Source organism: Engystomops pustulosus, chromosome 4 (genome assembly GCF_040894005.1).
Source record: "Engystomops pustulosus chromosome 4, aEngPut4.maternal, whole genome shotgun sequence".
Lineage (NCBI taxonomy): Eukaryota > Metazoa > Chordata > Amphibia > Anura > Leptodactylidae > Engystomops > Engystomops pustulosus.
The window spans coordinates 65637855-65659498 of NC_092414.1; the positions used below are offsets into that span (position 1 = coordinate 65637855).

Sequence of the window (21644 nt, forward strand, 5' to 3'; positions counted from 1 at the left end):
TAGGCTGACCCTGATCATCTGTTCAGTGCACATCCGACGCGGGTAACGGAGGAGGAAAGAGGCGGGAAGGTCTGATGGGTGCGTGAATAATTGTGAGATGACAAAGCCCGAATATTACAAAAAACTTTTTTTTATAGCCATGTTTGCCTAAAAAAAAAAAAAAAAAAAAAAGAAGAAAGAAAGAAAGAAAAGAAAAAGGAGCGGATGCAGAACTAGGGGGCCAAGAGCAACATGTAAGTGATGCTGGTTTATATTGCACAATTCTGCTGGTAGTTTTCCTTTGAAACTCAGTAAATGACCCTCTGTATGTCATAAACCAACGTCTTTTTTAAGGGCCCGATTCGCGTTTTCCCGACATGTGACCCGAATATTTCCGATTTGCGCCGATTTTCCCTGAATTCCCCCGGGATTTTGGCGCACGCGATCGCTTTGTGGCGCATCGGCGCTGGCATGCACGCGACGGAAATCGGGGGGCGTGGCCGAATGGTAACCCGATGGATTCGGAAAAACCGCCGCATATAAAAAAATAAATAAATAAAAAAAAAAAAAAAAGGTCGCACGGGCCATACTCACATGCACCACGATGAAGACGAACTCCGGGGCACCTCGGTGGACTTCGGCGCAGCAGCTACACCTGGTGGACAACGGGCGCAGGACCTTCACGAATCGCCGGAAGACCCGAACGCTCATCAGAGAAGCCGCCGCTGGAACGCGATTGGACCAGGTAAGTAAATGTGCCCCATAGTGTGTGTTGAGGTTAACACAGCAATTCTAAAACCACTTAAGTCCATGAGCAGTAAAAGATGTAAGAGATCCATTACCAATGCTCTTGCAGTAAGGTGTGGCATCCCATTATCAATAGCGTACAATGTCTTTATACCCCCTGCAGTTCGTGTAGTTAAAGCGTCTAATTTACGCAGCTTATATAGTGTCATGCTTAGAAGTACAGGGAGGAAACTATACCACATATTACCAAAGCATTTGGTTTCTCACATTCGCAGATAAAGCTTAAAAGGTTTCTATGACTGACAGCCATGCCATTCATGTGGAGGCAGAACAAGTAGCCGGTGCTATTCACTACAATGTTTGCAGGTCTCGTGTTTTCAATATACTCTTTCTACTCTGACATCTTTTATCGTGGCTCCTTTAATAAGGTGAAAGGATATTCATTAATTCACTGAAAAGCAATAATACAAGCAGTACAGTGAAGTACGGTGCCAGATTTATCATTATTGTGAGGGATCTCAAGTCCATATAATATGGAAAATTAATTGTACTGGGAAGCGGGAAAAAAATTTCAAATGCAGTGAAATTGGTAAAAAAAAAAAAAAAAAAAAAAACACATTTGTGCCATATTCTTGTGGGCTTGGATTTTACGGATTTCACTGTGCACCCCAAATGACATGTCTACTTTATTCTTTGGGTCGGTACGATTACGTGGATACCAAATTTGTATAGGTTTTATAATGTTTTCATACATTTAAAAAAATTAAAACCTCCTGTACAAAATTTTGGGGGGGATTTTGCCATCTTCTGGCGCTAATAACTTTTTCATACTTTGGTGTATGGAGCTGTGGGTGGTGCCGTTTTTTGCGGATTTTGATGGCGTTTACAATGTTATCATTTTTAGGACTGTACGACCTTTTGATCACTTTTTATAGAATTATTATTTTTTTTTTAAATGGCAAAATAGTGCCATTTTTGACTTTGGGCGCGTTTTTCCGTTACGGGGTTAAACGCAGTGAAAAACCGTTATCATATTTTGATAGATCGGGCATTTTCGGACGCGTCCATACCTAATGTGTTTATGATTTTTACTGTTTATTTATATTTATATCAGTTCTAGGGAAAGGGGGGTGATTTGAATTTTTAGGTTTTTTTTATTATAATTATTTTACTTTTTTTTTATTTTTATTTTTACTATTTTTCAGACTCCATAGGGTACTTTAACCCTAGGGTGTCTGTACGATCCTATCATATACTGCCATACTACTATGGGGATTTTACTACTCATACATTACAATGTTCTGATAGCACATTGTAATGAATGGGTTAACCCGAAGTAGCTTCGAGTCTTCGTGAGACCCGAAGCTACCATGGCGACGGATCGCCGCTCCCGATGACGTCACGGGAAGCGGCGATCCACGGAAAGATGGCGGCGCCCGTGCGCCGCCGTCTTTTTTAAGCCACTGGCACCTTTGCAGGCGCCGATCAGCAGTAAAACACCCGAGATCGGTGCCGGCACCGATCGCAGGTGTTACCGGTAAGCCTTTGCTGCAATATGCAGCAAAGACTTACCGGCTATGGAGAGGGCTCGGTCCGCGAGCCCTCTCCATGTACCGGGACCCGACATGTGACGTACTATTACGTTACATGTCGGTAAGGGGTTAAAAGAAAAATAAAATGCCAGAACTAGAGGTGGTTCTTCCATCCATGGAAACCGCCAAAAAGTATAAATTGCCCTGCAAAAAAACAAGCCCTCGACCAGCAACGTGGTAAAACTAAAGGAAAAACTGGTTGGCTTCAAGAAGCCAATGTTAGGGGGAAAGAAAACGTCAGCGATGTGGCTGGATTTTACAGACCACTGCGCCGGAGGAGCTCCTTGCTTCACATGACAATGATGCTCCGAAACCTGTCAGCAAAGAAAAATCTAGATGTATAACATTATTCATTCACCTTGTCCAAAATGTTCCCTGCAACTTGTTGAAACTATGCCATAAAAAAGAAAAAAAAAAAAAAGGATATAGTCTAAAGGTTCCCCACCCATTATACCTCTAAACATGCGATTCTCTATTTATAGAACATTCTTCTTCAGGAACCCCCTTAACATTTTGGACTGCTGTTGATTTTTCCTTGCCAAGGATGTATGTAATACAGTGGGGGAGATTTAACGAAGTATCACACATTAGACACTACACTACAGTCTTCTGCTGTGCCAGATTTATCAATAAAGGGCATCTACCACCAGGCTGGAGTCCCTCAGGCTCATTTGCATACATTCCTTCATCCTGGTGGTAAATGTTCTTTACGTCTTCATTATTAAGCTACTCCTTTTCCAAAGGCCACGCCCCCTTTCGATTCAAGTTGGAAAAGTACTATATATGGTCTAAAACCATTAAGAACTGTGGCGCAAGAAATTTTAGAGTTTTTATTTCTCCAGAATTCTGTGGCAAACATATATAGCATGAGGGAGAATATTTCTCTTCAGTCACAGACAGCCAACATCTCTCTCAACTCCCTCATTCCCCCTCCCTCAAGAATAGCCTTCAGCCAGTCACACAAAGCCAACATCTCTCGTTCCTGAGGAAGAGGGGAAGGAAGGAAGAAGCGGAGCCAAGTGGATTTTTATACATCAAAGCATATGGCACTGTATAAAGATTTCTGTGAAAACGTGTTATTAGATCGAACTGTGAAAACCTGATGACAGGTTCCCTTTAAATAAGGAAGGAAGAGTAAAAAAGGGACACAGGAACAGTTTAATAAAGTATAGTACAAACTTTGATTATCTGCACTATTCATTTAGAAAATTTTGTATGTAAAACAATTTAACAATAAGTAAAATTCAATAGTCATTACCTTCCTAGCTCCTTGTTTCAAAAAAGTTTGAGCAAATCTTTCTAGGATACAGTTCAGGTATCCAGCACCGGTGATTGTTATGGTCCCTTTTTGACTAAACTCCGTCCTGTATGTGAAAATGAATTTAGAAAATTAGCACAATGAATAGTTAACATGTAGCTACATGCAAGACTTTTTAGAACATTACTTGCAACTGTCCATTACTTATTCCTAAGAAAGCAAGGCTTTGGCCAATGAGTGGCCTCCACAGACCTGGTACTACAAAGGAAGTGTTGCGGCACAGCCCCCTTAAGACAAGTACACAGTTAAAATTAGCTGGGAAGAAGGTATGTAGGGATTGTGGCCCAAGATAGGAAGAATTTATGCCCAAGATTCTGATAAATGAAAGGAGATTTTTTTTTTGTCTTGCCTTCCATTTGTGTTGAGACCTGTAAAACCCCCTTTACCGTTCCCCTACATCCATTAGTTATGGTAAAAGGTTGCACAGATATACTGTAAGTGCATGGGAGGAGACAGCTTCTTAGATATGTATATACATAAAATATTTGAGACAGCATGGGGGATTAACAATACAACCATAAGCGGTAAGATTTGTTTCGTTTATAGCTACAAATGCATCCTAATGAGAGCAATTGTTCCCTGGCTAAACCGGCCACCACTGATAATTTAATACAGTTAATATTCTGGTACTGGCTTTAATGGTTTTTGGATTATACCTTTCAAGTCCTAATATACACAGCTATTAAAAAGGGATAACAAAGCCAAGTGTGTAAATGTAAAACCATCTATTTCAGTTTTTTTTTTTTTAATGTATTAGGTTTTTCAAACCATTTTAAGGCCACTTAATCTAAAATGCAAAGCATTGTGGGATTTTACACTGTATTATAAATTAGTGATAATGAAAGTGAAATAGCCTAGGGTTTATTCTGAAGAACTAACCTCTGACCATTGTGACCCCTCGTGAAGCTCTCTGGATGCTATTACTTTAGTCTCAGGCTGCAATGATCAGCTGTAAGGTGTCTGTAATGAAGCTTTATTCATAATCCTTGTTCCCATGACAGCACAAAATTTAGAAAATCCAATTGTCAAAAATCAAACTGTCTGCAGGGTGATACCGTGATTTGAATGGGTTCCTGAAGCACAGGGGGTAATAGAAATGCAGAGAAGATGCAACGTGGACCCTCTCTGTAAGGCTACATTCACACTAACGTATGGGGGACGTATATACGGCAGACGTATATACGGCCGATATACGTCCCCCATACACTTCTATGGGCGCACGGCACCCTACGGGAGCGGTACGGTGCAGCACACGTGCGGCACCGTACCGTTCCGTACCCGGGAAAAAGATAGGACCTGTCCTATCTTCTCCCGTAATACGGCGCCGTGCGCCATAGGTTGCTATGGAGAGGGGCGGGGGTGAGCTGCGCTCACCTCCTCCTCCTCTCCCCGTACACTGCCGTTGCCCGCTACAGTACAGGCGGGCAACGGCAGTGTGAATATAGCCTAATCTGTATATACAGATCATTGATAACACCAACGTCCCATAGGATCACCGTTATATGTGATCTGTAAATAAAGTTTCAAAATTACATCCCTATGCCCTACCACACATGTTAAAAGGGTTTGGCGACTGTACCTGGTGTTTTTTGTAATGTGTGTCAGTGTGAGGGGCAGAACATTAATAGATGTATATTAGTAAATTACCTAAAGGATCTGCTCCTCTTTCATCATATATAAAGTGAAGCCTCTAGAGATGAGCGAACATGCTCGTCCGAGCTTGATGCTCGGTCGAGCATTAGGGTACTCGAAACTGCTCGTTACTCGGACGAATACTTCGCCCGCTCGAGAAAATGGCAGCTCCCGCCGTTTTGCTTTTTGGCGGCCAGAAACAGAGCCAATCACAAGCCAGGAGACTCTGCACTCCACCCAGCATGACGTGGTACCCTTACACGTCGATAGCAGTGGTTGGCTGGCCAGATCAGGTGACCCTGGGATAGACTAGCCGCTGGCCGCGCTGCTCGGATCATTCTGTCTCTGGATGCCGCTAGGGAGAGAGCTGCTGCTGGTCAGGGAAAGCGTTAGGGTGTTCTATTAGCTTACTGTTAGGCAGGAGTGATTCTCAAAGAACCCAACAGCCCTTCTTAGGGCTACAATAACGTTCTACTTTTTTTATTTTAATTTGCATCTTTTACCATTTTGTGAGGAATTAGCAGGGGGACTTGCTACCGTTGTGTTTAGCTCTTAGTGGCACACATATCCATAGCAAAGACCGAAGTGGGAAAATTCAGTAGGGGTTGGATTTCTATTAGGCAATAACTCAGTGTCATCTCATCTGGCATAGTAGTGTGCTTCCTTTGATACTTGGCTAGAAAATAGCCATAGGAGAATACAAACAGCTTCTTGAAGCCTACAGTAGCGTTCTATATATTTGATTTCTGGTTGATCTGCTGGTGGCTTTAGTTTCTGCAGTGCATGTACTTGCCAATTCTGAGCAATTTGTAGTGAGACTTGCGACCGCTGTGTTCTGCGCTTAGTGGCGCACATATCCATAGCAAAGGCTGAAGTGGCAAAATTCAGTAGGGGTTGGATTTCTATTAGGCAATAACTCAGTGTCATCTCATCTGGCATAGTAGTGTGCTTCCTTTGATACTTGGCTAGAAAATAGCCATAGGAGAATACAAACAGCTTCTTGAAGCCTACAGTAGCGTTCTATATATTTGATTTCTGGTTGATCTGCTGGTGGCTTTAGTTTCTGCAGTGCATGTACTTGCCAATTCTGAGCAATTTGTAGTGAGACTTGCGACCGCTGTGTTCTGCGCTTAGTGGCGCACATATCCATAGCAAAGGCTGAAGTGGGAAAATTCAGTAGGGGTTGGATTTCTATTAGGCAATAACTCAGTGTCATCTCATCTGGCATAGTAGTGTGCTTCCTTTGATACTTGGCTAGAAAATAGCCATAGGAGAATACAAACAGCTTCTTGAAGCCTACAGTAGCGTTCTATATATTTGATTTCTGGTTGATCTGCTGGTGGCTTTAGTTTCTGCAGTGCATGTACTTGCCAATTCTGAGCAATTTGTAGTGAGACTTGCGACCGCTGTGTTCTGCGCTTAGTGGCGCACATATCCATAGCAAAGGCTGAAGTGGGAAAATTCAGTAGGGGTTGGATTTCTATTAGGCACTAACTCAGTGTCATCTCATCTGGCATAGTAGTGTGCTTCCTTTGATACTTGGCTAGAAAATAGCCATAGGAGAATACAAACAGCTTCTTGAAGCCTACAGTAGCGTTCTATATATTTGATTTCTGGTTGATCTGCTGGTGGCTTTAGTTTCTGCAGTGCATGTACTTGCCAATTCTGAGCAATTTGTAGTGAGACTTGCGACCGCTGTGTTCTGCGCTTAGTGGCGCACATATCCATAGCAAAGGCTGAAGTGGGAAAATTCAGTAGGGGTTGGATTTCTATTAGGCACTAACTCAGTGTCATCTCATCTGGCATAGTAGTGTGCTTCCTTTGATACTTGGCTAGAAAATAGCCATAGGAGAATACAAATAGCTTCTTGAAGCCTACAGTAGCGTTCTATATATTTGATTTCTGGTTGATCTGCTGGTGGCTGTAGTTTCTGCAGTGCATGTACTTGCCAATTCTGAGCAATTTGTAGTGAGACTTGCGACCGCTGTGTTCTGCGCTTAGTGGCGCACATATCCATAGCAAAGGCTGAAGTGGGAAAATTCAGTAGGGGTTGGATTTCTATTAGGCACTAACTCAGTGTCATCTCATCTGGCATAGTAGTGTGCTTCCTTTGATACTTGGCTAGAAAATAGCCATAGCAATAGGATAGGATTGTTTGGTTCTAAAAACTCAAAAAAAAAAAAAAAACACAAAAAAAAACAAAAAACACAAAAAAACACAAAAAAAAACAAAAAAAAGTAAAAAAAAAAAAAAAGTTATAACTCTCATTTTAAAAATGTTTAACCCCAGGGCTAGGGGTAGAGGACGAGGGCGGGGACGTGGGCGTCCAACTACTGCAGGGGTCAGAGGCCGTGGTCCTGGGCGGGGTGAGACACCACCTGCTGATGAGGGAGCAGGGGAACGCCGCAGAGCTACACTCCCTAGGTTCATGTCTGAAGTTACTGGGACTCGTGGTAGAGCACTGTTGAGGCCAGAACAGTGCGAACAGGTGATGTCGTGGATTGCTGACAATGCTTCGAGCAATTTGTCCACCACCAGTCAGTCTTCCACGCAGTCCACCCATGTCACCGAAATCCCCACTCCTCCAGCTCCTGCACCTCAGCCTCCTCCCCCCCAGTCTGCCCCCTCCCAGGAAAATTTGCCATTTGAACCGGCATACTCTGAGGAACTGTTTTCTGGACCCTTCCCACAGTCACAAACCACTTGTCTGGTTGCTGCTGAGCAATTTTCCGATGCCCAGGTTTTCCACCAGTCACAGTCTGTGGGTGATGATGACCTTCTTGACGTAGTGGAAGTGTGTAAAGAGGTGTCCGACGATGAGGAGACACGGTTGTCAGACAGTGGGGAAGTTGTTGTCAGGGCAGGAAGTCCGAGGGGGGAGCAGACTGAGGGATCGGAGGATGATGAGGTGACAGACCCAAGTTGGGTTGAGAGGCCGGGTGAACACAGTGCTTCTGAGACGGAGGAGAGTCCTCGACCTGAACAGGTTGGAAGAGGCAGTGGTGGGGCCAGACGGAGAGGCAGGGCCAGAGCTGGTGCATCAGCGCCACTGTCAACTAGTGAAGCTCCCGTGGTGAGGGCTCTTGCGGCGAGGGCTAGATCTTCAGAAGTGTGGAGGTTCTTTAAGGAAACACCGGATGACCGACGGACTGTGGTGTGCAACATTTGCCAAACCAGGCTCAGCAGGGGTTCCACCACTACTAGCTTAACTACCACCAGTATGCGCAGGCATATGAATGCTAAGCACCCCACTCAGTGGCAACAAGCCCGTTCACCTCCGGCCGTGCACACCACTGCTCCTTCCCCTGTGTCAGCTGCTAGTCAGCCCCCTGCCCAGGACCCTGGCCCAAAAACCCCATCGTCGCCTCCACGATCCTCCACAGCATCCACCAGCGTTCAGCTCTCCATACCCCAGACGCTGGAGCGGAAACGCAAATATAGTGCAACCCACCCGCACGCCCAAGCCCTTAATGTGCACATCTCCAGATTGCTTAGCCTGGAGATGCTGCCCTATAGGCTAGTAGAGACCGAGGCCTTTCGCAACCTCATGGCGGCGGCCGCCCCTCGGTATTCGGTCCCCAGCCGCCACTACTTTTCCCGATGTGCCGTCCCAGCCCTGCACCAGCACGTGTCAGACAACATCATCCGTGCCCTGACCAACGCCGTTTCTGACAAGGTCCACCTGACCACGGACACGTGGACGAGTGCTGCCGGGCAGGGCCACTATATATCGCTGACGGCACATTGGGTTAACTTGGTGGAGGCTGGGACCGAGACTGACCCTGGGGCTGCTCATATACTGCCGACGCCGAGGATTGCGGGGCCTACCTCGGTCCAGGTGTTTCAGGCCTACTATGCCTCCTCCTCCTCCCACCCCTCCTCCACCTCCTCCTCCGAACTACCATCCGTGGGCACGGCGCCATCAGTCGGTAGCTCTAGGCACAGCAGCAGTGCCGTCGCTAAGCGACAGCAGGCGGTGCTCAAACTGCTGAGCCTAGGCGACAAAAGGCACACCGCCCAAGAGCTATTACAGGGCATCACGGCGCAGACTGATCTGTGGCTGGCACCGCTGAACCTCAAGCCGGGAATGGTTGTGTGTGACAACGGCCGTAACCTGGTGGCGGCTCTGCAACTCGGCAGACTGACACATGTGCCATGCCTGGCCCATGTGTTAAATCTGATAGTGCAGCGTTTCCTCAAGACATACCCCAATCTGTCTGATTTGCTCACGAAGGTGCGCCGCATCTGTGCGCATTTCAGGAAGTCCAGCCCAGATGCTGCCACTCTCAGGGCAGCGCAGCGCCGCCTCCAACTGCCCGCTCACCGACTGTTGTGCGACGTGCCCACGAGGTGGAATTCAACACTGACCATGTTATCCAGAGTTTACCAGCAGCGCAGAGCGATTGTAGACTGCCAGATGTCAACTTCCACCAGAACTGGTAGTCAGGTCAGTCAGCTTCCTCAAGTCTACAATGAGGAGTGGACGTGGATGTCTGATATCTGTCAGGTGCTGAGTAACTTTGAGGAGTCAACACAGATGGTCAGTGGCGATGCCGCCATCATCAGCCTCACCATCCCGCTGCTTGGCCTGTTGAAAAACTCTCTGGTCAGCATGAAGTCGGAAGCTTTGCGCTCGTCACAAGAGACGGGGGAAGAATATTCCCTTGTTGATAGCCAAAGCACCCTGAGGTCTGTTTCTCAGCGCATATCGGAGGAGGTGGAGGTGGAGGAGGATGAGGAGGAAGAGGAGGAGAATGTTGGCGAGACACAAGAGGGGACCATTGTTGAGTCCTTCACTGTTCAGCGTGTATGGGCAGAAGAAGAGGAGTTGGAGGAGTTGGAGGAGGAGGAAATGGACAGTCAGGCCAGTGAGGGGAGTGAATTCTTACGCGTTGGTACTCTGGCGCATATGGCAGATTTCATGCTAGGCTGCCTATCCCGTGACCCTCGCGTTCAAAGAATTTATTCCAGCACCGATTACTGGGTGTTCACTCTCCTGGACCCACGGTACAAGCAAAATCTTGCCACTCTCATCCCTGCAGAGGAAAGGAGTGTGAGAATGCATGAATACCAGCAGGCCCTGGTGCACAAGCTGAAACAGTATTTCCCTTCTGACAGCGCTAGCGGCAGAGTGCGTAGTTCTGCGGGACAAGTAGCGAGGGAGAGTAGGCGAGCAGGCAGCTTGTCCAGCACTGGCAAGGGTACGCTTTACAAGGCTTTTGCCAGCTTTATGTCACCCCAGCAAGACACTGTCACCTGTCCCCAGTCTCGGCAGAGTAGGGCTGATCTTTACAGAAAGATGGTGAGGGAGTACGTAGCTGACCATACCATCGTCCTAAATGATCACACAGCTCCCTACAACTACTGGGTTTCAAAGCTGGACATGTGGCACGAACTGGCGCTGTACGCCTTGGAGGTTCTTGCCTGCCCTGCCGCTAGCGTCTTGTCCGAGCGGGTTTTCAGTGCAGCTGGTGGCATCATCACCGATAAGCGTACACGCCTGTCGACTGACAGCGCTGACAGGCTGACGCTTATTAAAATGAATAAAGGCTGGATTTCTCAGAATTTCCAATCTCCACCAGGTGAAGGAAGCTCAACCTGAATAATTGATCCACTCCTCCTCCTCATTTTCCTCCTTCTCCTCCTCTTTGTACAGTAAAGCAGAGGAAAATGGCTATTTTTTGACAGGGCCCACTGGCTCTTGCTATACTTCATGCATTTAATTTTTCTGGAGGGCCACCTACCCGGTCCTCTGTTTGAAACAATTTTTGTGAGTGCCACATACAGGCACTCAATCTATTCCATTTTTCTGGAGGGCCACCTACCCGGTCCTCTGGTTTGAACAATTTTTGGGACTGCCACATACAGGCACTCAATCTATTCCATTTTACTGGAGGGCCACCTACCTGCTCCTCTGGTTTGAAGAATTTTTGGGACTGCCACATACAGGCACTCAATCTATTCCATTTTACTGGAGGGCCACCTACCTGCTCCTCTGGTTTGAACAATTTTTGGGACTGCCACATACAGGCACTCAATCTATTCCATTTTACTGGAGGGCCACCTACCTGCTCCTCTGGTTTGAAGAATTTTTGGGACTGCCACATACAGGCACTATCCAAATTAAATTGTCTCCATAGCAGCCTCCACACGTTGTCTCCATTGCTACCTCCAAAAGTCGTCCATATAGCTGCCTCCATACATCGTCCCTTTATCAAACGAGGTGTGTCAGGCAGAAATTTGGGTTGTTTTCATGGATTCCACATCAAAGTTGTTAACTTTGTCGCCACCCTGCTGTGTTATCCACAAAATATACTGGCAAACTTTTACCATTTAGGGATATTATTTCAGCGCTTCTTGCGCATCTGTTTACATTCCCCTCACCCGGCATATCCTAAACTTATAAGAACGCTACTACACTTGATCTTATACAAAAGGTTCTTAGAAGTGCTGTTTGGGGAGTAGCCTAGAGACAGGGGCTTGGATTGGCGAAAGCTCGCCTGGCAGCGGAACGCCAGCGCCATGCGCATCATGCGCTTCTTGCGCATCTGTTTACATTCCCCTAACCCGCCATATCCCAAACTTATAAGAACGCTACTACACTTAACTTGGTGCAGGCTGGGACCGAGTCTGACCCTGGGGCTGGTCATATACTGCCGACGCAGAGAATTGCGGGGCCTACCTCGGTCCAGGTCTCAAAGGCCTACTATACCTCCTCCCACCCCTCCTCCACCTCCTCCTCCTCCGAATTACCATCCGTGGGCATGGCGCCATCAGTCGGTAGCTCTAGGCACAGCAGCAGTGCCGTCGCTAAGCGACAGCAGGCGGTGCTGAAACTGCTGAGCCTAGGCGATAAAAGGCACACCGCCCAAGAGCTATTACAGGGCATTCCACATCAAAGTTGTTAACTTTGTCGCCACCCTGCTGTGTAATCCACAAAATATACTTGCAAACTTTTACCATTTAGGGATATTATTTCAGCGCTTCTTGCGCATCTGTTTACATTCCCCTCACCCGCCATATCCTAAACTTATAAGAACGCTACTACACTTGATCTTATACAAAAGTGCTGTTTGGGGAGTAGCCTAGAGACAGGGGCTTGGATTTGCGAAAGCTCGCCTGGCAGCGGAGCGCCAGCTCCATGCGCATCATGCGCTTCTTGCGCATCTGTTTACATTCCCCTCACCCGGCATATCCTAAACTTATAAGAACGCTACTACACTTGATCTTATACAAAAGTGCTGTTTGGGGAGTAGCCTAGAGACAGGGGCTTGGATTGGCGAAAGCTCGTCTGGCAGCGGAGCGCCAGCTCCATGCCAAGATCCAACTAACATAGTTTTAACTGCAGCACCTTTAATCTACTACTAGTTCACTGCCTCCATACATGGTCCCCTTATCAAACGAGCTGTGTCAGGCAGAATTTTGGGTTGTTTTCATGGCTTCCATGTTAACTTTGTCGCCACCCTGCTGTGTAATCCACAAAATATACTGGCAAACTTTTATCATGTACCGATATTATTTGAGCACTTCTTGCTCACCTCCTTTGGTTCCTCTCTGCCACCCATTGGTTTGAAGCCTGAGTCCATTTAGGGTATGTCGCCATGACACTCTCTAGCCTGCTGCCGCTGCCTCTGCATGCCGTCCCCTATAGTGTCAGGGTCAATTATTGCATGTTTTAGATACTAGCTAGCTTCATTCTGTCACTCTGTCATGGCCATGCTGTTGCCCATAATTTTGGCATAATGGTGCGTTTAAGCAGCCTCAGAGGCATCCATGCATGCTGCCCCTGCTGTTTCCTGTCCATTTCCGTGGTGTTTCCATCCTTTTCTGAGGTTCCCAGGTGTTTGGCCAAGCTTCCCTGTGCAGAGCCTTGGTCCCCTTGAAAAATGCTCGAGTCTCCCATTGACTTCAATGGGGTTCGTTATTCGAGACGAGCACTCGAGCATCGGGAAAAGTTCGTCTCGAATAACGAGTACCCGAGCATTTTAGTGTTCGCTCATCTCTAGAAGCCTCCTGTCTGTTACCTAATCAGCTAAAGATTCCTAACCATAAAATGGCAGCAGATGGAGGGTCATGTGATCTCTATCTGTCCATGAACAATCGGCCTGCCAGGACCTTAATCTTATATTCTTGAATACTATCATAAGGTCCTGGCAGGGCGATTGCTCTTGGACAGATAAAGATCCCATGACCCTCCATCTCATGCCATTTTATGGTTAGGAATCTCTAGCTGATTAGGTAACAGACAGGAGGCTTCACTTTATATATGATGAAAGAGGAGCAGAACCTTTAATAGATGTACACTCACTGGCCACTTTATTAGGTACACCATGCTAGCAACGGGTTGGACCCCCTTTTGCCTTCAGAACTGCCTCAATTCTTCATGGCATAGATTCAACAAGGTGCTGGAAGCATTCCTCAGAGATTTTGGTCCATATTGACATGATGGCATCACACAGTTGCCGCAGAATCTCCCGTTCCACCACATCCCAAAGATGCTCTATTGGATTGAGATCTGGTGACTGTGGAGCTCATTTGAGTACAGTGAACTCATTGTCATGTTCAAGAAACCAGTCTGAGATGATTCCAGCTTTATGACATGGTGCATTATCCTGCTGATATTCCCGTCTTTATTCCCAATGGCCCGGCCCTTGAACGTCATTCCGATCGCTGCGCCCCCGAACGTTATCGGGGGGGGGGGGGGGGGCGGGGGTTGATCGGTTGCCATGGTAGCCTCGGGTCTTCGTTTGACCCGAGGCTTAATGGCTTCTGCAGATTCATTACAATGAGCCAGTGGCTCATTGTAATGAATGAGCTGCAAAAATGCCATATATTGCAATACAGAAGTATTGCAGTATATGGTAGGAACGATCTGACCATCTAGGGTTAATGTACCCTAGATGGTCTAAGATATAATGAAAAAAAAAAAAAAGTTTAAAAGTTTTAAAAAAAATAAAAAAATTAATAAAATATAAAAAAATTCAAATAACCCCCCCTTTCGCTAGAACTGATATAAAACATAATAAACAGTAAAAATCACAGACACATTAGGTATCTCCGCGTCCCAAAATGCCCTATCAAAATATAAAAACTGTTACGGGCGGGGGTCACCTCTGAGACGGGAAATGGCGCCCAAATGTCACCTTTTTACATCACATAAAAAAATGGAATAAAAAATGATCAAAATGTCGCACAGACTTCAAAATGGTATCAATGAAAACGTCGGCTCATTTTGCAAAAAAATTACACCTCACACAGCTCCGTGCGCCAAAGTATGAAAAAGTTATTAGCGTCAGAAGATGGCAAATTTTTTTTTTCTTTTTTGTACACATTCGTTTAATTTTTGAAAATGTATTAAAACACAATAAAACCTATATAAAATTTGGTATCACCGCGATCGCACCAAACCAAAGAATAAAGCTGAGGTGTTATTTGGAGCGAAGAGTGAAAGTCGTAAAAACTGAGCCCACAAGAACGTTTTTCCACATTTGGAATTTTTTCAGCTTCGCAGTACACAGCATGTTAAAATAAATAACATTACTGGACAGTAAAATTTGTTACGCATAAAATAAGCCCTCACACAGGTCTGTACACGTAAAAATGAAAAAGTTATGGATTTTTGAAGGTGGAGAGCGAGAAATGAGTGAAAAAACCCTGCGTCCTTAAGGGGATAAGCCAATTTGTCCAAGAAAAAAATAAAGGACTTGTGTACTGGCCGAGACTACAAATCCCATGTAGCCTTGCACAATAAGCTTTGTGTAAGGAGTTCCACACATTCAGCTCTTGCAGTACATGCCAGTCAGTAAAGAACAGACATTTTTCCCTACAACCTCCTGAGCAAACACTACAAAGGACCACGTCAGCTGCTTGTCTGATGATGATGTCAACTCTTTAGTTTGTCTCTGCCATGCTGCTTTACACATTATGCCCCAACGAGGGTAAAGTAGTTTTACCATCAAGTCTAACGTGTTTTATCTAAATTCACATGCAGCAGTATCATCTATAATAGAAACACTCCAACAACTTGTAGGCAACATATAAATACATCTATCCGGATGAAAGCAGCATGTACATGGAATCGGATACTTTGTATGCACCTCACTAGGTTCATCAACACAAGTTATTTTGCAGCGAGATGTGCAAATGGCGATTTACTGGAGAATATCGATCCCTTATCGATCGCTGTAGAATAACCATGTCAGGACGGCCCTTTACAATGACAGTCATGGAGAGAAGTCTATTAATGAGCTTCATCTACTGAATTATTGACTAGTTAAGTACAGAGGCTCCAGCCTAATTGTTTTTCACATGGGAGTTTAATTAAAGTGTCTTTGATACAGAGCACCGCGGTATCTTCTGCCAATATCGGAGAAGGTCTCACAAAAATACACAGTTAAATAACCCAAATCTCAGATAATTTAATTGCAAGTCTATGAAATATTTCCCAAAAAGAAACACCCTGGGATGGAAAGGAGATACAACTGTCAGTTTACAACGTTGGTTGGATTGGAATAGAACCATATGCAATATACAGGCGGTCCCCTACTTAAGAACACCCAACTTACAGACGACCCCTAGTTACAAACAGACCTCTGGATGTTGGTAATTCACTTTATAACAGCTATAATAGTTATCACAGGTGTCTGCAATGAAGCTTTATTGTTAATCCTGGTTCTTATAACAACCCAACATTTTTTAAATCTAATTGTCAGAGACCAAAAAAAAAAAAAATTGCCTTGGGTTGCAATAATAAAGTATACAGTTCCAACATACATACAAATTCAACTTAAGAACAAACCTGCAGAACCTATCCTGTATGTAACCCGGGGTCTATCCCAATTCCTTCACATTGAATTTTCCAGATAGCCTCCTAGTGTAAAAATTATTACATTGTGAAAGTAAGAAGAAGTACAACATGTCCCAGAGAAACTTTTTTTAATGGAAAAAATAAAGTTATGGCTTTAACAAAGGGCTGTGTGGGGGTGGGTTACGCTTTACTCCTGTGGGTACAGGTGGTGGGTACAGATTGTGGTACTTCTACTTCTGGTAATGTGTCTCGTGTTTTCCAAACCAAGCAAGAATCCGAGGGGTTGTAGGTCAGTTTCTATATTTTTTACAGTAGGATCTGTATTAACTTAGGTGTCAAAGGGTTTCATAGCAAAGTAGCTTTTTTTCTTTAGAACAAAAATGTATTATAAATGGGGAATATTCCCAGCACATTCACCGGCGGCTTGTGACACAGACAATGTATGTTCCAATTTTGCTCAGTGATTATTGTGCTTTGTATCATTCGGTGATTGCATGGTAATTGTAAGGGAAGAAACCAAGGTAACTTCAAAGGGACTATAAAATTACATTGATCCATGTTGTGATTTTCTACCTAGTAAATGGCCATTGTTACATAAACATTATCATCACAAGCCGCTCTATCCAACCGTGAGCTCTTCTTCTTAGGTATGTAAAATAAGATTTGCAGATAATATTCCAGGCACCACTGTGCAGAAGCTATAATTTGGGGAACAGGAGCACAATTCTGCAATCAATACGGCGGTTAAGAAGCAACCTAAATACGTGAAAGACCGACAACAACTTCATCAGCCGGGGAAGAAAAAAAAACCCCAAAGAAAATTAACATTTCATAGAAAAAACATATTACCATTCTTCTAAACCAAAACGGTTTTACAATCAAACAAGTGAAGAGCCAAAATGTGTTTCTACACCGATGACACTTAGCATTTATACATAAACAGCCGGTAGACATGCATCACATGGATTTATGTATAGTGTTAGATTAGGAAAAAAAATTCAAGCATGATAAACCAGAGTGTACTCATAGGTCCAGGCACTGACTGTGGTGATGGATCTATTTGTTATCCATGGCCTATTTCCTTCTAAAATCACTTTTGCTAATGAGCCTGAGGGGCTCTGGGGTGAGTGTTTCTAGAGCCCCTCAGTGCTATAGATTCACAGGCTGTTACAATGAGCAGAGCAGGATTCCCCTTCCAGTGCACTGCTGCTGAAGAACACCCAAGCCCTTGTTACAACTTGACCTCTGGATATTGGTAATTTACTGTACTTTAGACTTCGGCTACATTGATCAGCTGTAATAGTTATCAAAGGTGTCTGTAATTAAGCATTAGTGTTAATCCTGGTTCTTATGACAATAAAACATTTTTAAAAATCAAATTGTCACAGGGACCAAATTTTTAGCTGGGGTTACAATTATAAAACATACAGTTCCAACTTACATACAAATTCAACTTAAGAACAAACCTACAGAACACATCTTGTACGTAACCAGTCTGTACACAGGTGGAGAGAGAGAGACTTTTTTTTCCAACTTATGTTTTTTATTTTTCAGAAATAAATTTTTCAGTCATGCACAAGCAGCGAATCACAGTATTACTGGGTTGGTATAAGCATATACCACTTAATACATAGACAAATGATTAGGTCACGCAGGACCTCTTACTGGTGGTGTATGAATTAAATCGGAAAGACAGATTCAAATGGCTAAGTAATTGGCCGGAGAGTAAGGGGCAAAGTCCCCTGTCCATAGGAAAAAGGAATGAAGTCATTTGTTCGATCCCTTTCTCACCTGCTGTAATACCTTATGTGAGAACAATATAGAGAAACTAAATAAAAAGTGACCATAAGTCCAACACATTAACATGTTAAATGCAGAAACAAAACATATCATATCCATGGATCTCTTTCCTAAGTGGGGAATCTTATAGTTAAGATGTAGGTATGTTGTCTCCGATAGCCTGTGGCTCATTGTAATGTATAGCGTGCAAAAATGCCATATATTGCAATACTGTAGTATTGCAGTATATGGTAGGAACGATCTGACCATCTAGGGTTAATGTACCCTAGATGGTCTAAAAAATAGTGAAAAAAAAAAGTAAAAGAAAAAAAAAAAAAGTTTTAACATTTTATACATTTTTAAAATTTTTTAAAGTTCAAATCACCCCCCTTTCCCTAGAACGGATATAAAACATAATAAACAGTAAAAATCAAACATATTAGGTATCGTCCCAAAATGCCCGATCTATCAAAATATAAAAGCGGTTACGGCCGGCGGTGACCTCCGAGGCGGGAAATGGCGCCCAAATGTCCGAAATGCGACTTTTACACCTTTTTACATCACATAAAAAATGAAATAAAAAATTATCAAAATGTCGCACAGACCTCAAAATGGTAGCAATGAAAACGTCGCATCATTTCGCAAAAAATGACACCTCACACATCTCAATGCGCCAAAGTATGAAAAAGTTATTAGCGTCAGAAGATGGCAAAAATTTTTTTTTCTTTTTTGTACACATTCGTTTAATTTTTGAAAATGTATTAAAACACAATAAAACCTGTATAAATTTGGTATCACCGCGATCGCACCGAACCAAAGAATAAAGTAGGAGTGTTATTTGGAGAGAAGAGTGAAAGTCGTAAAAACTGGGCCCACAAGAACGTGACGCACGTGCGGTTTTTTTTTTTTCAATTTTTCCACATTTGGAATTTTTTTTCAGCTTCGCAGTACACGGCATGTTAAAATAAATAACATTACGGGAAAGTAAAATTTGTTACGCACAAAATAAGCCCTCACACAGCTCTGTACACGTAAAAATGAAAAAAAGTTATGGATTTTTGAAGTTGGAGAGCGAGAAATGAGCGGAATAACCCCTTAAGGACGCAGGGTTTAAGAACTGGTCTGTATTTTCATGCAGCGAAGCAGTCATATATTCTAGTGTGCGTATAGGCCTAGTGCGAGAGTAGAGATCTAACAGAGATGGTGGTGTGGGACATCTCCAGTGCAGTGAGATCAGGGTCTTTGCCGCGCACAATATATGGAGGAGCAATTTTATTTGTGTTTTCCCCATCTCAGGGGGTGGAAGCCCAGTAAAAATACAACGGAGTCACTAGCCAAACTTATCTCCAGTACCCTTTCTATCACTATTCGGACCCTCTCCCAGAATTGTTGAATAGCTATACATTCCCAGAAGACATGGTATAAGGTGACCCCTGGGGTATCACATCTCCAGCAAACATTTGGAATGTATGATACCAGTGCATCAGAATTTTATATTGGTTCTCTTTGTAAATCGTGGATAGAGAGCCTTTCGGGGCCCTATCCCATATCTTTCTCCATTCCAATGCCGAGAGTGTTCTACCCAGCCAGTCTTCCCACTTGGTCATGTACGCATGATTACCAGAGTCCGAGTAAATCTGGGCCATTAGCAGCATATATAAATCTGAGATAAGCCCTTTAGAGGCTGAGCCTCTAATACAGATACGTTCAAATTCTGTGAGATCTGGTATTGTGGAAGAGCCCAGTATAGAAACACAGTATTGGTAAATCTGTGGGTACGTGTTTGCGGCTGGGGCGAACTGATCTGATGCACTACTAAGATCTGATAGCTTAAGGAGGTTCTTAGGGTGAGCTAGGTCTTTAATCTGGAAAATTTTCATCAGTTTCCAGAAATTCACGAAGTCAGGTTTGAGACTTTGGGGTAAACCTGGTGTATAGAGAAATGGAGTAAGAGGTGACTTCAGGGTGACTAAAGAATATCGCATGCGACACCTCAGCCATATGTCCCTGGTAAACGCCATGGGGCCTAAAAGAGAATATGTGGGTACTTCTGATGGTGGCCCCTATATTAATGCTGTGGGATGAGCAGGAGCTAGCCAAAGCTTCTCGATTTCTGTCCACTTATTGAAGGACGCCAATGAAGTCCAGGAAACTATGTGTCTTAAATGGGTTGCATAATAATAAATCGTTATATCGGGGAGCCCCAAACCCCCCCGTGACTTAGGTGCCGTTAAGACGGTTTTTGAGATCCTATGCCCCTTGGAATTCCATATAAAAATCCAAAAACATCGATTGAATGCATCTCAAAGTACTAACCGGGACCCTCACTGAAAGTGTTTCGAAGAGGTATGAAAATCTGGGGAGTATCGACATTTTTACTGCTGCTATTTTACCTAGCATAGAAATGTTTATAGTACGCCAGCTTTGTAACTGCCTCTTCACATCCTGATTTAAGGGGGGGGGGGGGGGGGGGGGAGTTTTCCTTGTATAAGGAGGAATAAGATGGGGTCAGTTTAATCCCTAGGTCAGTGATGGCAAACCTTTTAAAGGCCGAGTGCCCAAACTACAACAAAAGACCCACTTATTTAGTGCAAAGTGCCAACACAAAAATTTAATTTGTGATTTATACTCCCTTCTCTGTCACAGTTTTCATTGATACCAGCCCCTGAGGACACCAATAAAGCAGAAAACAGTCCCAGGTAGAGCTGTCATTTTAAAATAGCTCTGTCCACAGCAAGTCCTGGGCTGTCTGGGACTGCAGGAAGATACCTGGAGTCCTCTCTGGTGATGGCCTGAGTGCCCACAGAAAGGGCTCCAAGTGCCACCTCTGGCACTAGGGCCATAGGTTAGCCATCACTGTCCTAGGTATTTTATGGAAGTCAAGTTCCATATATAATGAAAATTGTCTTTCAAAGATTGTAATAATGGGGGGATAAATTCACTGGTAGTGCTTCCGATTTGGTCTGATTAATTTTATATCCAGAGATGTTGCTATATTCCTCAATTGTTGCGTTCAAATTCGGGAGCGATATGAAGGGATCAGTGAGGGTGCCTTGTAGGTACTGAAGAGGACCCGGTAGAGGCTCAAGAGCTCAATATAAAGTGTTTCAGACTATATACAGATGAATATGCTGAACCTTGCTTGTGATAAATAGACATTTTCTTCCATTTTTCACATCCAATTTGCGCTTATGATTCATGAAAAACCGTCCTTACTACGGCATCCTCTACTTTTTATCTGATTAGCAGGTTAGAATAAAGGCTCAGGGCACTGATCCATTAAAAAGTTGTGCATTAAGTGCAGCCAAAATAGATGGCACAACAATTTATCACGCGAGTGTCCAGTGGCTATCACCATTAGAAAAACACTTTGAAAGTCCATAATGATAAAAAAGGGAACGATTACCCATAAATCCAGGAACAGCAACGGTGATAACCATATTTATTATCCACGGCCTCCTGCCTTCTAAAATCAACTTTTAGAATTATGCTAATAAGCTTGAGGGTCTACCTTTCTCCTCTGTGATCTGGTTTTACAGGCTGTTACATTGTCTCACCATCTCCATGCATCCTCAACACTTGTGCAGTGAGCACTTCCTGAAGGGGAAGGGGGCAGAGTCAGTCAGTAACAACATGAAAGCATGGATCCATCCTGCCTTGTATCAGCGGTTCAGGCTGGTGGTGGTGGTGTCATGGTGTGGGGAATATTTTCTTGGCACTCTTTGGTTCCTTGGTACCAATTGAGCATCGTTGCAACGCCACAGCCTACCTGAGTATTGTTGCTGTCCAT

At 44.2% G+C, this 21644-nt stretch overlaps 1 protein-coding gene across 1 annotated transcript in view; it reads right to left on the reverse strand.

The window, feature by feature from the left end:
• The window catches only part of PRELID2 (PRELI domain containing 2), a 55614-nt gene that overhangs the window by 7929 nt on the left and 26041 nt on the right, over positions 1-21644 (reverse strand). The window contains exon 5 of the mRNA XM_072146132.1: positions 3577-3682. Within this exon, the coding sequence (XP_072002233.1) occupies positions 3577-3682 (106 nt within the window). The remainder of the gene's footprint in view (positions 1-3576; positions 3683-21644) is intronic.